General features: G+C 38.9%; 2 protein-coding genes across 2 annotated transcripts; one reads left to right on the top strand and one right to left on the bottom strand.

Moving 5' to 3' along the window:
* Window positions 1-3,924: 3,924 nt before the first annotated feature.
* Window positions 3,925-9,383, top strand: acy3.2 (aspartoacylase (aminocyclase) 3, tandem duplicate 2). The gene is made up of 7 exons (XM_080029098.1): window positions 3,925-4,038; window positions 5,284-5,510; window positions 5,591-5,783; window positions 7,887-7,980; window positions 8,081-8,188; window positions 8,374-8,486; window positions 8,923-9,383. Exons 2-7 carry the CDS (start codon window positions 5,284-5,286, stop codon window positions 9,115-9,117), a joined length of 930 nt encoding a protein of 309 aa, XP_079885224.1. The 5' UTR covers window positions 3,925-4,038; the 3' UTR covers window positions 9,118-9,383.
* A 160-nt stretch (window positions 9,384-9,543) lies between these two features.
* On the bottom strand, window positions 9,544-14,963 carry cldnd1b (claudin domain containing 1b). Its single transcript, XM_080029099.1, has 5 exons — window positions 14,859-14,963; window positions 13,627-14,191; window positions 13,298-13,405; window positions 11,204-11,341; window positions 9,544-10,948 (listed from the first exon to the last, which is right to left on the bottom strand). The coding sequence occupies exons 2-5, from the start codon at window positions 13,919-13,921 to the stop codon at window positions 10,728-10,730; spliced, it is 762 nt and encodes a 253-aa protein (XP_079885225.1). The 5' UTR covers window positions 13,922-14,191; window positions 14,859-14,963; the 3' UTR covers window positions 9,544-10,727.
* Window positions 14,964-15,165: the final 202 nt, after the last annotated feature.

The raw sequence follows: 15,165 nt of genomic DNA, 5'->3' as shown, positions 1-15,165 counted from the left end.
ATACACGATTGTAAGGATTTTAATTTCTAATTTTAATGATGCATATACCCCCCTCATTAATTTGCATTTACCCATTGTATAATCATTTAAACAATTTATATATTCTTCACATTTGACTTTAATAAATGTTCTCACTTCATTCTTGGTGCTTTGGAGACGAGGAGGTAGAACAGCAATAAAACTGAAGCTGATTTTCCCATAAGATAAGCTACATTCCGAAGCCAGAGTATCTGCTAAAACAAAGGCCTTTCTGGCCAAGCAAGTTTTAGAAACTCTCTCAAGGCTGGGAAGCTTAACCTAATCAGTAAAGTTCAGCAGAGGACGTCCGGAAAGAAGAGAACACACATGGCAACAATAAATTGCCACCCTGTTTAGAGATAATATAATGCCTCTGTTGTCGAGAGAGGGCTCTCTTTCTTTTTGACTTTTGCTGTGCCTGCATCAGCTGTCCTGTGATATCACTTCATTAAACATCCTCTGAGAACTTGGAAACTTTTCTCCAGTCATTCTTTATTTTTGCCTTCCATATTTCCGAATAAACAAACACGTATTTTTATTGTTATTACGATACTAAAAAAAAGTCACATGTTATTAAGTATACATAATATTATAAGCTGCAATGGAATTTTGTTTTTATCTTGAATGAATATAATGTAAGCATAATTGAATAACAAGGGAGACAACAGCAAGGGAGATGAGCATTTCATTCATTTCATTTTCATTTATTTATTACGGCTCACGGCCATAGCACATGGCATGGAGCACACAATTCAACTGAAATCATTACAAAACAAAACAATGGTGCACGGCAAGGAAAAACAAAACAAAAACAAAACAAAAACATCACTTAAACAATGGCAAAACATTTCTCAAAAAGGCACCTGTTTTCTCTTTGTCTGATCTGTGTGTGATAGGATAGCATGCAAAATCAACATTCAACTCTGATACAGAAGTGCAGTCCCGTTAATAGCCGTACACTTGTGAAAAAAGTTTTGCTCAAGTGCATGTCCTGAAGTCACTGTCAATGTGGATGACACTTGATCGGTCCTGCCGATGCTTCTGTGGCAATAAGTAAGGGAGCGGCTGCTTTTTCACGATTGTTCCCTTAAATGGCTCACTAGTTAGATTTTGTCCACTTTCTGTACTGGGAGCAGATAGCATTGATTCTGTCCATTGGTAATGTAGCTGTGGAGCAGTTTCATTGCATGTACATGTCATTGCATTTACATGTCAACAGCAACTGGTACAATAAGTACTTAAAGCCTTCTCATAAGTTAAAGTACCTGTACAACGATGTAAAATTAATCTATTACAAGAAAATGTCCAATTTACTTAGGTAAAATTAGAAAAGTGCAATTATCTAATTTAGTTCAGGCTTTTTGGGTTTAACTGAACTGGACTCAAATTGAAATTGAGAGGAAACTCACTAGTTATGATTGAACCGTCAGAGTGAACGAAAAGAAGAGAGACAGAGTGAAGGAGTGAGAGGAAGCCGCTTATGATCCGATGGGATTACATGTCTAAATGGAGCTTAGGGCTTCCCTTGAGCGAGAGAGAGAGAGAGAGAGAGAGAGAGAGAGAGAGAGAGAGAGAGAGAGAGATGAATGGAAAAGACTGGAATGGTAACATGGAGTGCAAAGATGTGAGTTAATCAGCATTTTAACATATACTAGATTAGTCATGCAACCTAAAGTTCACCCAATGGGTTCCAAGATGCATCTGAGCCGTCGCAAGATGATTAACAGGACAGGAAAGCAGGAGAAATAGTGTGCAAATGTAAAGTTATTCTTTTGACTGTTCTTTAATCTTTACTTTCATGTTGAGTTTTGAATAGATTTGCCTATTACAAATGATAAAATTCATTATGATATCTGAAATGTTTTGACTCATATCCTCAGGAACCCTGTGATTATGGGGTCACGTGTAAACACTGCTTTCATTTGAAGGGTCGCAAGCAATAAAGGTTGGGAAGCACAGAACCAGTAAAAGATGAGTAAAAGAAAATATTTTCATGTAAAGAAAAAAAAGTGTTGAGTGCAAACTACATTGTGCATCAGCTGAAATGTAAATGATAAATTCAGTATATATAGAGAATGCTGTCGTGTCACCAACCAACATAATCAGAATGATTGAGATATTGTCTATAATAATGTGTTTTGATCTTCCTGACCTACAATATGTCGCCAAAAGCGCTCTTTTGCTTTTTTGACCACAGTGTTTTTAGTTTTGTTTTATATTTACTCCATCTATTTGTCAAAAAAAAGACTGTTAGATTGGTGATGTCCTTTCTTACTTATTCCTCTGTCTGACCTCTTCTTCATCAGGGAAACAAGATTAGATGTTCAGGTAAACATTCACAGAGTCTGACACAATCTCTTTAAAATGTTAACGTGTGAGACATAAACCAGTGGAGAGGAATCTGTGATGGGTGGTGAAATCAGATTATGTCTCAGGGCAGACATTTTCCAAAAGTGTTGCAAGATTATGGTCAGTGAGTCTTCTTTCTCTCAACAAGGGACTGACCATGTTATTGGTCACTTTTAAGGAGATCCCAATAGATCTGTTATCTCAAAAAACGTTACATCAATACAAGTTTAGAATTTAGGCACTGTTGACACAGTGTTTAAGTCTGAGAATGATTGCACGTCAACCTCCTAAACACAACAATCTGAGGTTGTCCATTTACTAAACTATCCTTCCTTTTGTTAATAAGAAATATGGTTCAGTTAATGGGGAATAGTCTGTTGACTTTGTGCATCTTTGTAGCTTTAGGTCATGCAACTCTGGGAGACACACAGATAACAGCTTACCTGACTTTTATGTTTGTTTTGCCTTTGGTAGAAATGTTTCTTAGGGTTTTATAACTCACATGGCAATCAGTGACACTAATGTACTTGTACTGAGACTAATATAGCTGTGCAACTGCTGAAATGTAAATGATAAATTCAGTATATATAGAGAATGCTGTCGTGTCACCAACCAACATAATCAGAATGATTGAGATCTTGTGTATAATAATGTGTTTTGATCTTCCTGACCTACAATATGTCGCCAAAGCGCTCTTTTGCTTTTTTGACCATAAGTTATATTTACTCTCATTTATCTTCACTGTTTTCCTCCTATTTGATGTGATCAGGACTTGATGCCTCAGGTTGGTTCCAGAGACAATAAACCAGACTTGAATTAAATGCAACTCCAAACTAGCTTCATAAAAACAGTTTAAATGGATAGTTCAGTATTTTTGAAGTGGGGTTGTTTGGGGTACTTAGGCATAGGTAGTCTGTTACCTTGTATAAAGATGGCGATCAGTGCAGCCACTATAAGGACTCTAAGTTTGGGGGAGACATCGCTGTAACAGTGGTCAGCTTTGCACTGTTGCAGACAGGGTTAGAAGAAAATGTTTCTTCTTCACATATATAAATGTTTACCTTAAACCTACTGTAAATATCCGTTCAATTGTATGCTAAATTGAGATTTTTTCCACAGCTTTAGTTTGCCGTCAGACAGCCTTTTGTTTTGTTTTCAAGGCGGATTTCTGCTACACAGCAATATCTCCCTAAACTACTTATAGTCACTGCGCTGACCACCATCTCTATAAGGTAACACACTGACTATGCCTAAGTACCCCATACAACCCCACTTCAAGAACATTGAACTAGCCCTTTAACCCTTAGTTATATAAGGTTAATTCAAGACAGGCCTTCCACAATAAACCCCGACACAGCATGCATAGTCTTGTTGTTGTTCTGGTTGAAGCAGCCCTGTAGGGCGACTGGTTCACCTCGGAGCAAGTTCCTGTTCCAAAATCAAATGTCAAACTCTTTGAAATTTGAGCTGAGAAAACAAAGAGGAGTGGCAGGGGAGTAACTAAACATAAGAAAGTAGGAGGACCAACTGTATACAAACAGTCTGTAGCTGTGCTGACTAGTTTGTGCTGCGACTCAGCATTCATTCTTGCATGTGCATGATTCAACACACTGAGTTCAAAGGTTGCTGAAGCTCAGTGAGTGCCGAGCATAGCTGCATTTTAAAACAAAGGTAAGACATGACGCATGAAAATACGTAATACTCTATAAATACTCTGCTTTAGTATTCACTTTCTTTATGGGTGCTTCTGTTTTGGTAAGACTTTGCATGTGTTATCAACTCTGTTGACTCTGTTGTATCTGACTTACTTTCTCACAGTGGGCCACTAATACATTTCTCTGTGTTTTACGTAAAGGTGTTTTCCTTTACTAATCTCTTTGTTACGGCTGGTGTTGTACTGAGTGTTTTCCAATGCATAAAGAGGTGCAAAGAAATCCCAAAACTGAAAATTATTATAACATTTTGTCAGCACTAAGTTTAATAGAAATGCTTAGTTCCCAGAGTACATTGGTAGTTGGTAACACTTTACTTGAATCCCCTGTTTAGTGTTCATGTGGTATGTACATATATAATAAATGAATTATAACCCACTATAATGTATTTGTAGCAGTTGAGGTGTTTATTATCGTACGGTTTAGTCAACAAGTATGACTTCTGTTACTGTATGAAGATGTATTTTATGTTATTTAAATATGTATAACTCCTGTATATTGTCTTTTTTTATCTGCCTGCTATGAAAGGACATGTAGGATTTGTATATTAGTCTCAGTACATGTGTGTATTAGTGTCACTGATTGCCATGTGAGTTATAAAACCCTAAGAAACATTTCTACCAAAGGCAAAACAAACATAAAAGTCAGGTAAGCTGTTATCTGTGTGTCTCCCAGAGTTGCATGACCTAAAGCTACAAAGATGCACAAAGTCAACAGACTATTCCCCATTAACTGAGCCATATTTCTTATTAACAAAAGGAAGGATAGTTGACAACCTCAGATTGTTGTGTTTAGGAAGTTGACGTGCAATCATTCTCAGACTTAAACACTGTGTCAACAGTGCCTAAATTCTAAGCTTGTATTGATGTAACGTTTTTTGAGATAACAGATCTATTGGGATCTCCTTAATATTGACTAAAAACATGGTCAGTCACTTGTTGAGAGAAAGAAGACTCACTGACCATAATCCTGCAACACTTTTGGAAAATGTCTGCCCTGAGACATAATCTGATTTCATCACCCATCACAGATTCCTCTCCACTGGTTTATGTCTCACACGTTAACATTTTAAAGAGATTGTGTCAGACTCTGTGGATGTTTACCTGAACATCTAATCTTGTTTCCCTGATGAAGAAGAGGTCAGACAGAGGAATAAGTAAGAAAATACATCACCAATCTAACAAAGTCTTTTTTTGACAAACAGATGGAGCAGGTCTCTCTTCCGCCACTTTCCCGTGTTACCATTTCTGGTGGCACCCATGGAAATGAGATGACAGGGGTGTACATGGTGAGAGAAATGCAGAAACAGAAGGCAGATCAAGCTGGATCTCTTTCCATAACCACCGTCTTATCTAATCCACGGGCTGTGGATGCTTGCAGAAGATACATAGCAACAGACCTCAATCGCTGTTTCACAAATACCTTGCTGAGGTAAATATATAAAGGGAATATTGTACCAGAACTTTGTTTGGCTTTGGCCAATCAATACATCTTCTTCCTCTGGCTTCCAGTACCCCTCTAACAGATTCTACACCCTATGAGTTGAGGCGAGCTCAAGAACTGAATGCTCAGCTCGGGCCTAAAGGAAGTCCAGAGGCGGTGGATCTGCTCTGTGATCTCCACAACACCACGTCCAACATGGGCCTATGCCTCATCTTTTACAATTTGGACTGGATCACACTGCACATTTTCAAATACATACAGGTAAGAGCCTCATGGAGACTTCATCCAGAATGATACTTTCAGGGATGCAATTTTCGGCTCCGTGACATGCAGATTTCTGACCTTATGAAGTACTTATATTTGATGTTACCGCAAAACCAAGTACAGTTTGCGTTGCAGGCATTTAGCCAGATACCAAAGTATTGGACACAAATGGAATTGTTTTCCTGACAGTAGCTAGTGCTAGCAAAGGCAAAAGATTGCCAACATGATTACAATTCATCCTCTGGGCACCACAGACAATGCAAAAATACACTCAACAAAAATATAAACGCAACACTTTTGTTTTTGCTCCCATTTTTCATGAGATGGACTTAAAGATCTAAAATTCATTCCAGATACACAATTGTACCATTTCTCTCAAACATTGTTCACAAATCTGTCTAAATGTGTGATAGTGAGCACTTCTGCTTTGCTGAGATAATCCATCCCACCTCACAGGTGTGCCACATCAAGATGCTGATCTGACATCATGATTAGTGCACAGGTGTGCCTTAGACTGTCCACAATAAAAGGCCACCCTGAAATGTGCAGTTTTGTCTCACAGCAAAATGCCACAGATGCCACAAGCATTGAGGGAGCGTGCAATTGGCATGCTGACAGCAGGAATGTCAACCAGATCTGTTGCTCGTGCATTGAATGTTAATTTCTCCACCATAAAGGCTACTCTATGCTCCAATCCCGTGCGTAAATAGAGACGTACGTTTACAACGTTATATCTGTCACTGCCCTCATACTTCCATGCGTCCTTTATGTTGGAATGGACATTTAACAAATCAACCATTAGTGGGCAGCATCGCCGCTCAGAGTAAAAAGTTACTCAAATAGGAAGAAGAAGAGTCAAACAGTGAATTAACTGGAATACATATTTTATAATAGGTCCATGGAAGAAACAGCTTTAGCGATATACTACCGTAGCAATGGAAGAGGCTAAACTGGAGGCTGTATTATAGACAGGGGGGTCTGAGGACATCAATCACGACATGTCAAACAAACTAGTCTCGCACGGACCTCCGGTACTTCTCTATTGCTGCCGTCAGCCTGCCGTCTAGCTGACATTCTTCCCCGTGCGATCCCCGCTCATGCTGCTCTGTTGTAGTTGTCTGTCCCTGTGCCCCGGCCGTGTAACTTCATAGATATATAAATGTGTATATAATTTCGTACCAACTCACACAAACCTCTCCTCAAAAGTTAAGACCTTTTCTAAAGTATTATGTCTTTCGTTTGTGTTTGTAAACAAATGTACAGTAAGTAAAAGTGAACTGTTGGCTGTGCGCCCCCCATGATCTTCTGTAGTAATGCTCCGTTCTGTCCGTTTGGTACGCATCCGCAAGCTTGCAGGATACGTGCAGAAATACGCACGTAATGTACGCAGAGTACGGACAGAAGGCTCCGTCTGTATCCGTATGCGTATCTAACGTAGAGCATAAATGAGCCTTAAGCCGTCTCCAGCAACTTCGCACAGCCATTGAAGAGGAGTGGACCAACATTCCACAGGCCACAATTGACAATCTGATAAACTCTATGCGAAGAAGATGTGTTGCATGAGGCAAATGGTGGTCACACCAGATACTGACTGGTTCTGAGTCCCCAGACCCCCAATAAAGCAAAAAAATGCACATTTCAGAGTGGCCTTTTATTGTGGACAGTCTAAGGCACACCTGTGCACTAATCATGATGTCAGATCAGCATCTTGATGTGGCACACCTGTGAGGTGGGATGGATTATCTCAGCAAAGCAGAAGTGCTCACTATCACACATTTAGACAGATTTGTGAACAATGTTTGAGAGAAATGGTACAATTGTGTATCTGGAATGAATTTTAGATCTTTAAGTCCATCTCATGAAAAATGGGAGCAAAAACAAAAGTGTTGCGTTTATATTTTTGTTGAGTGTATGTCATGCCAGTCATATTGGACCAAAATGATTTATTTGCTTTAATTTTTTTAATTCACCAGATCCAGTATACCTTTTTTGTCATTATTTCATATATACTGTATATGTTGTTTGTATACCATGTATTGATGGTCTATTTTATGTGAAGTTTAAGGGTTTAATTCAAAAGTCGATTCATTTGTTTTTCAGAGCAAAGTGACCTCTGTGCCTGTCAGAGCAATCCAGGTGAATAGTCCCATTTCTGAATCTTATTCCCTGGAGTCGGTGGGCAAGCACGGCTTGAGTAAGTTTGATTGTGTCTCTACGTAGGTCTGCCTAAAGGTGAACTGTTTTTTTTCTGAATGACTGTAAAATGTTGGAACCTTGTCTGTCTCTCTCTGCAGCGATAGAGGTTGGTCCTCAACCCTGTGGCGTGGTCAGAGCGGATATCTTTAACATCGTAAAAGAAGCAGTGGATCTCACAATTGAATGGCTTAGGGGATTCAATTCTGGTACGAAACTACACCTGGTATTTTCGATCTATGCTGGTCAGACTACAAATGTGGGAGGCATATACTGCAAAACCAAATCCAACCACAAGTTTTATATATTGGCCGAACCCTTTAACTGAATTCAGGAAGTTTGTAACTTTGAGCCTCCTTATCTACCAATTCCTCCCACTGTGATTTTCCAACAGGATTAACCTTTGAAGGAGGTGAAGTTGAAGCATACAATTGGTTTAAGACTGTAGACTACCCAAGGGATCCCACAACCAATGAGATGACTGCTGCCATACACCCCCAGCTGCAGGTATGGGACAAGGACATTTTAGAAAGATGCATGGAGATGATGGAGACCAAAAACAGAGCTAAAAGGAGAGTAAATATAAGGCCGTATGACTCCAAATCTGATTGCTGGTTTTAACTGTTTGCTTAAAAGTTTAACGTATCAATTTAAAAAGGTGATGATGTTTCCATGTTAAACAAAACAACTGGCATCCGGTGCAACAACAAACAAACAAAAAATCAGTTATTGCAGGTTTAGGTCTGAGCAAGAAGAATATTTTGAATAATGTATTCAAACAATGGTAGATATGTTAGTTCCTTTTGCACATTTAAATGTACATGAAAAATCCATTAAGCAGAGAAACCTGATTTGGGACACCTGAACAAACAAAAAAAATGCCATATTTGCATTCAAAAGCTGCAAAATGACTTACGTTTTGGCGTTCCCTGTCTTTCACCAGGACAAGGACTTCGAGCTTCTCAGGCCAGGTGACCCCATGTTCCTGTCATTTTCTGGCGAGACGGTGAAGTACGAGGGAGAAGAACTCTACCCTTTCTTCATAAACGAATGTGCCTACTATGAGAAGAAGATTGCTTTCCATTTGGCAAAGAAAGTCACTGTGACCTTCCCGTCCGTAACTGTAAAGAGTGACTGAGATCACATAAGACAGACCAAATGATACTGTGAGATTATAGATTTTAGAAGTGTACACTACATGAATAATAACAATTTTTTAATCATCTCAAATGAACAAATGTATGTAATGTCTGTATAAAATTCTACAGGTGCCTGACGATATTATGATCGATCCAAAACAGCAGCTGCAACATTATAACCTCTATAAGCTCTAGTACTGTAGGACATTGGATAATACGTTGTAAGCCTCCACTCCCTGTGTATGAACTACACTTGGAGAATGTTCTTTTTTTGCACAGTGGCAATAATATATGTTTGAATTAATGTAAACATGGGGCACTTTGAATCATTAGATGGTGTGTTGTAAATTGACTCCGATTTTAAGAAGGTCATAAAGATTTTACAAAAAAACATTTTCGCAAATGTCAAATTTATTAGTACAGAAACCGGTACAGTGTGCTTCAGAATACATACACACATTTACAAAAGCCAGAATGTATACACATAAGACACGTAACAAAACATTGTGACATGAAAACATCACAATTTGTATTTTTGGTGGTAGGAAATTGGTCATTTGGAAATTTGTTCCAAAAAAGTAGCAAATACATTAACTTCCCTCACAAATGTTTAGTTCAGGTAGATTCATATTTTTTCAATATCTCTATTACTCTGTATCACCGACAAAAACTTAAAAGGCTTTTATTGATGCAAAACCTATATTTTGCTGAGAATCCAGTAAGTTAAGTAATTGATCAAACTGAGCAGTTAGAGCAACAGAAACGTAACTGCTAACAGGAGTTTAAATTTTTTTGAGTATCTTATAACAGTGAAACTTGACAATATCAAATATAAAATGGCAATAGTATAATTTGGGTCTGACACATTAGAATTATAATGTTATAAAGAGGTCACAGGTTTACCCAAGTGGCATCAAATCAATTAAGTTTTTTTTTAACATTCAAACTGTAAATAAATATCAGATCTATAAACACTAGCAACAATGGGAGATGAGTGAGTGGTTACTTTTCTTTTAGTGGGTGACATCAAGTGACATTTTGTCAACACATAACACGGACTGATTTCGACAATTACTACAGAATAGATGGTGGAAATGTCAGCTTAAAAAGGCATGCACAGCAAAGGCTTGATATTTTAATATTATATTAAAAAGAAATAAAAACCAAACAAAAACACCGTCAGATATAACATTTATATTTTTCCATGCACTAGAAGAGAAAGCTACCCTGGCTTTGATTACTGCAAGTGTGAAATGTCTGGATATAGTGCAAGTATATATACAAACAACAACTGATTTAAGGGCAATGTGGTGAGCAGCTTGAGAAGCAATGGCAACCAAAGAGAAGGCATTTAAGTACTGCACAGTTAAGACCAGAAATAACCAATCATACTTATAATATCTGGGTTAAAACAAATTAAAGAACATGGTTTGGGTAAGAAAGATACAAGGTCAGAGACACTTAAAAAAAAAGACACAAAAAGGTGAGAACAACTTAAAAAACAGTATGACACCTCTTATTTATGAGCACTTGTGATGATTAGCTGCAATCTTTAGGTTTGGTTTATTCTCTTGTGTGTGGTATGAGCTGGCTGAAGTGGCCTCTCTCGTTAGGCCACTCGGTAAGCGGTCATGCGGGTGTAGTTTTGGCGGTGACTCCGGGCAGCCCACAGGAACAAAGCGGACGCCATCATCTGCAGAGGGAAGGAGATGAGGGCGAGGTAGAGGGACCAGCCCAGAGAGCCCTCCACCCCTTCAGGCGGTGTGGAATACTGGTGGAGCAAATCCACCCCGGCCAGGAAACAGCACACAGAGCCCAGGGAACACAGACCTGACCAATGAAGGGAGGGACGTAAAAAAAAGATGAACACAAAGCAAAAACGGTACACATCTGTGGTGGGAATAGGAAGAGAGAAACTGTGGAAATGTTTTACATGTTGTGATCCACAAAAAAGTGTAATATTTTTTAGTATTTATGAAGTAAGATTTGATTTATAATTTCCCAAGATAACAATGGTGACTATTACACAAATGGCTTTTTTTTTTTCTTGTTCTCTGTTTCTGCTCCATGGATGGATTGTCTCACCTGCAAGTAGGTGGAGCACTCCCACAACCACAGTGGGGGTGAAGCTGCGGCACAGGCAGGCACAGACCCCAACAAGGCCGCTAAGGAACACCAAAGCCAGAGACACCAGGGGCAGGAGGAACTGGCACCTCCACAGATCTGAAAACAAAGAGGAAATCAAAACATTGACATAAAACATATGTTCCAAAAACATTTCCTAATGTTCAATATACTGTGTATATATATATACAACTAATATATATATATATATATATATATATATATATATATATATATATATACAACTAATATATATATATATATATACAACTAATATATACAGTCATATGAAAAAGTTTGGGAACCCCTCTCAGCCGGCGTTATAATTGACTCTGCTTTCACAAAAAAAATATAAAAGTGGTATGTCTTTAATTTACCAGGAACAGCTAAGTACTGGGATGTTTTCCAAACAAAGATTTTTTGAAAAGCAGTATTTGGTTGTATGAAATAAAATAAAATGTGAAAAACTGGCTGTGCAAAAATATAGGAACCCTTGTGGTTTTGTTGATTTTAATGCCTGTAACAGCATGTAAAACTGATGACTTTAAACACAAAGTTGGTTGGATTATGTTGTTAAGCCTTGAACCTCATATAAATGTCTGTTTAATCATGAGAAAATTTATTTTAGGTGCCTAAATGCAAGTTGCACTTCTCTTTGACTCTCTGCTGAAGTGAGACAGAATGGGATCATCAAAACAGCTCCCAAAAGATCTGAAAAACAAAGATTGTTCATTGTCATGGTTTAGGGGAAGGCTACAAGAAGCTTTCCCGAAGGTTTCAATTGTCAATTTCGACTGTAGGGAACGTTGTCAGGAAATCGAAGGACACAGGCATAGTGGCAGTTAAACCCAGGCATGGCAGACCAAGAGAAAAACAGGAGCGGTATAGGTGGAGGATTGTGAGAATGGTTGCACACAACCCACAGATCACCTCCAAAGACCTGCAAGAACATTTGGCTGCAGATTGTGTATCTGTACATCGTTCAACAATTCAGCGCAATTTGCACCAAAACATATGCTTTTTATAAAGATCAAATAACTTAATTTTTGTCTCATCAGTCCAAAGCATTTTCTTCCAATATGAAGCTGGCTTGTCTAAATGAGCTTTTGCATACTCCATGCAACTGTATCTGTGGCGTGGGCGCAGAAAGGGCTTCCTTCTCATCACCCGGCCATACAGATGTTTTGGTGCAAATTGCACTGATTTGTTGAACCATGTACAGATACACAATCTGCAGCCAGATGTTCTTGCAGGTCTTTGGAGGTGATCTTTGGGTTGTGTGCAACCATTCTCACAATCCGCCGCATATGCCGCTCTTGTACTTTTCTTGGTCTGCTAGACCTGGGTTTAACTGCAACTGTGCCTGTGTCCTTCCATTCCCTGACAACGTTCCTTACAGTAGAAATTGACAATTGAAACCTTTGGGAAAGCTTCTTGTAGCCTTCCGCTAAACCATGACAATGAATAATCTTTGTTTTTAAGATCTTTTGGGAGCTGTTTTGATGATCGCATTCTGTCTCACTTCTGCAGAGAGTCAAAGAGAAGTGGAACCTGTATTTAGGCACCTAAAATACCTTTTATCATGATTAAACAGACCTTTATATGAGGTTCAAGGCTTAACAACATAATCCAACCAATTTTGTGTTTAAAGTCCTCAGTTTTACATGCTGTTACATGCATTAAAATCAGCAAGACCACAAGGGTTCCCATATTTTTGCACAGACAGTTTTTCACATTTTATTTTATTTCATAAAACTAAATGCTGCTTTTCAAAAAATCTTTGTTTGGAAAACATCCCAGTACTTAGCTGTTCCTGGTAAATGAAAGACATAACACTTTTATCTTTTTTGTGTGAAAGCAGAGTCGATTATAATGCCGGCTGAGAGGGGTTCCCAAACTTTTTCATATGACTGTATATATATATATATATACACACACACACACACACACACACTGTCTCTCATATATATTAGTTTGGACACATTTAATGGATTTTAATATACAGTTTATGCCTAACTTGGCATATAATATAATGATCAACAGAGATAGACTCACAAGTTCTCAGCAGGTCTTCTTCGCTGTTCTGGTTTCCGGGGTATTTGTACTTGGATACAAACTGCTGAGAAAGACTGAAGCTCACACACTGCCTCTCCAGCTTTGGATCTTAAGTAAGAATCAGAAAGCCCAAATTCAATGGAAATGTGTCCTCAATTACCAATACACATGATCTAGGGTTGGGCGGGCCGCATGGTAATATACAGTTTTACCCTACAAGGCAATACAATTCAAATTTGACAACAATTTAGAGTACAGCACTGCGGGTATAAGCATATGATTGTCTGTAGAACATTGTGAACGTGGTAATTTGGACCAGAAGTTGGTACCTGGCTCTTTGAACCAGTGCGACTGGCGGGGCACAGGCACCAGGATGCACCTCCACCACAGCCCCAGCGTGCCGTTCAGGCGGAACATGGTGTCGCTGTACGTCTTCTCATCATATTCCCCGTTGATGAACTCTTCCCTCAGCTCGGTGGCATTGTTGCCCCCGTCGCGCTTCACAGACGGACTGCTGTACTGGTACCAGTGCTGCGTTCCCGCGGCGACAGAGAGGTACACGGTGGCCAACAGGCTCAGCACCGTGCCAATGACCAGAGCAGTGGCATAGCGGTTGTCTACCATGGTTTATATAGGAAGACCTGTATTAGCTCTCTTAGTAAAAAATATTAAATTACAAATGCAGCTTGATGAATCTCTCACAGTGTGATGATTTCTGTTGGCTCTTTAGTTAAAAACGATATTTCCTCTTGGTGTGAAGGCACCACGGCATGTCTGTTAACTGTTGCCAGGCGAAATGACAGAGTCAGAGTAACACAACATTGTACTCTATTCATTCATTTTGCCCCTGTGCTGCATCTGGAGCAAAGTGCCGAAAGGAGAGGCGTTCATGACCTGTGGGGAAATCACAGACACAAATGGGTTGAACATAGTAGACAAGTTTTCAAACTTTAAAATCGCCACACAGAATTAAAGACCAACTTAACAATAAAAATTAATAAAAAAAAAATAACATCAATTACTTTACTTGTATATGTTATTACCCAATTTCAGATCATTCAAAGTACCCAACTATGTATAAGACAAAAATTAGGTATTGCCTAAATCAGGCTTAGGTGCTCCCAAATATTTGATTTTAAATTGGTGATCAAATCCTACTCCCCATATCTAAACATTTGTAAGGTCTCTGATCTCTGACTGATTTATAAATCTAAATACCAATGCCTTAAATGACTGAATGCAAAATGCCTTTTAGGACTTTTTAATGATATGAATGTACCCTGTCAATGTTGTATTTCTGTGTTATATCCTCACACACCTGGTTACTTGACGTTGCTGGTAAGCAACACAACAGTGTGGGGTTGTAAAATGGTTTAAATGTTAGATTTAAGGGTTTCACAGTCACACATAAAATAACAACAAAGGCAGTTTCCTCATCTGAGGGAGCACCACCCTATGGACAGACTGACGCTAATCACAGTTAACTGTAAACACATGAAGACAGCTTACTGACCAGTAAACGTTAAGTATTGAATAAAGGGTAGTTGTTTTGTTATCATACCTCATAGATGGACAAATCGTTCAAATATTCTCGTTATTTCTGCTGCTCGTTAAATGTCCAGCAGGCCTTCTTCCTCCTCTCCTCTACTCGCTCTACTCTGTCTTTAGAACAGCGGTTGTCAAACCAGCGTGTCAGGGGGACTACCGCCCCCTTGTGCTTCGGAGTATATCTCAATACCGAACATACACATTTTACGTTCGTTACATAACCTTTCCTGCATAGTGACAGCTGTGACAACAAAGCTTTTCTTTTGGAAAGCATGTGCATGGGTTTTGATGGTATAGTTGCACCCAGCCCCCAGAGTTGA

This window comes from Ammodytes marinus (assembly GCF_949987685.1).
Source record: "Ammodytes marinus genome assembly, chromosome: 6".
Taxonomy (NCBI): Eukaryota; Metazoa; Chordata; class Actinopteri; order Uranoscopiformes; family Ammodytidae; genus Ammodytes; species Ammodytes marinus.
Note: the sequence above shows the minus strand (reverse complement) of the source record. Positions and strands in the feature narration are given on the sequence as shown.

Bases quoted from the DNA above. Each gene is read 5' to 3' on its own strand.
- acy3.2 (XM_080029098.1), top strand. From the start codon at position 5,284: ATGGAGCAGGTCTCTCTTCCGCCACTTTCCCGTGTTACCATTTCTGGT. The intron at 7,981-8,080 runs GTAAGTTTGATT...CTCTCTCTGCAG, and splicing joins GGTGGGCAAGCACGGCTTGA to CGATAGAGGTTGGTCCTCAA. The intron at 8,487-8,922 runs GTATGGGACAAG...GTCTTTCACCAG, and splicing joins CCATACACCCCCAGCTGCAG to GACAAGGACTTCGAGCTTCT.
- cldnd1b (XM_080029099.1), bottom strand. From the start codon at position 13,921: ATGGTAGACAACCGCTATGCCACTGCTCTGGTCATTGGCACGGTGCTG. The intron at 13,406-13,626 runs GTACCAACTTCT...TTCTTACTTAAG, and splicing joins GCACTGGTTCAAAGAGCCAG to ATCCAAAGCTGGAGAGGCAG. The intron at 11,342-13,297 runs GTGAGTCTATCT...CTTTGTTTTCAG, and splicing joins AGAAGACCTGCTGAGAACTT to ATCTGTGGAGGTGCCAGTTC.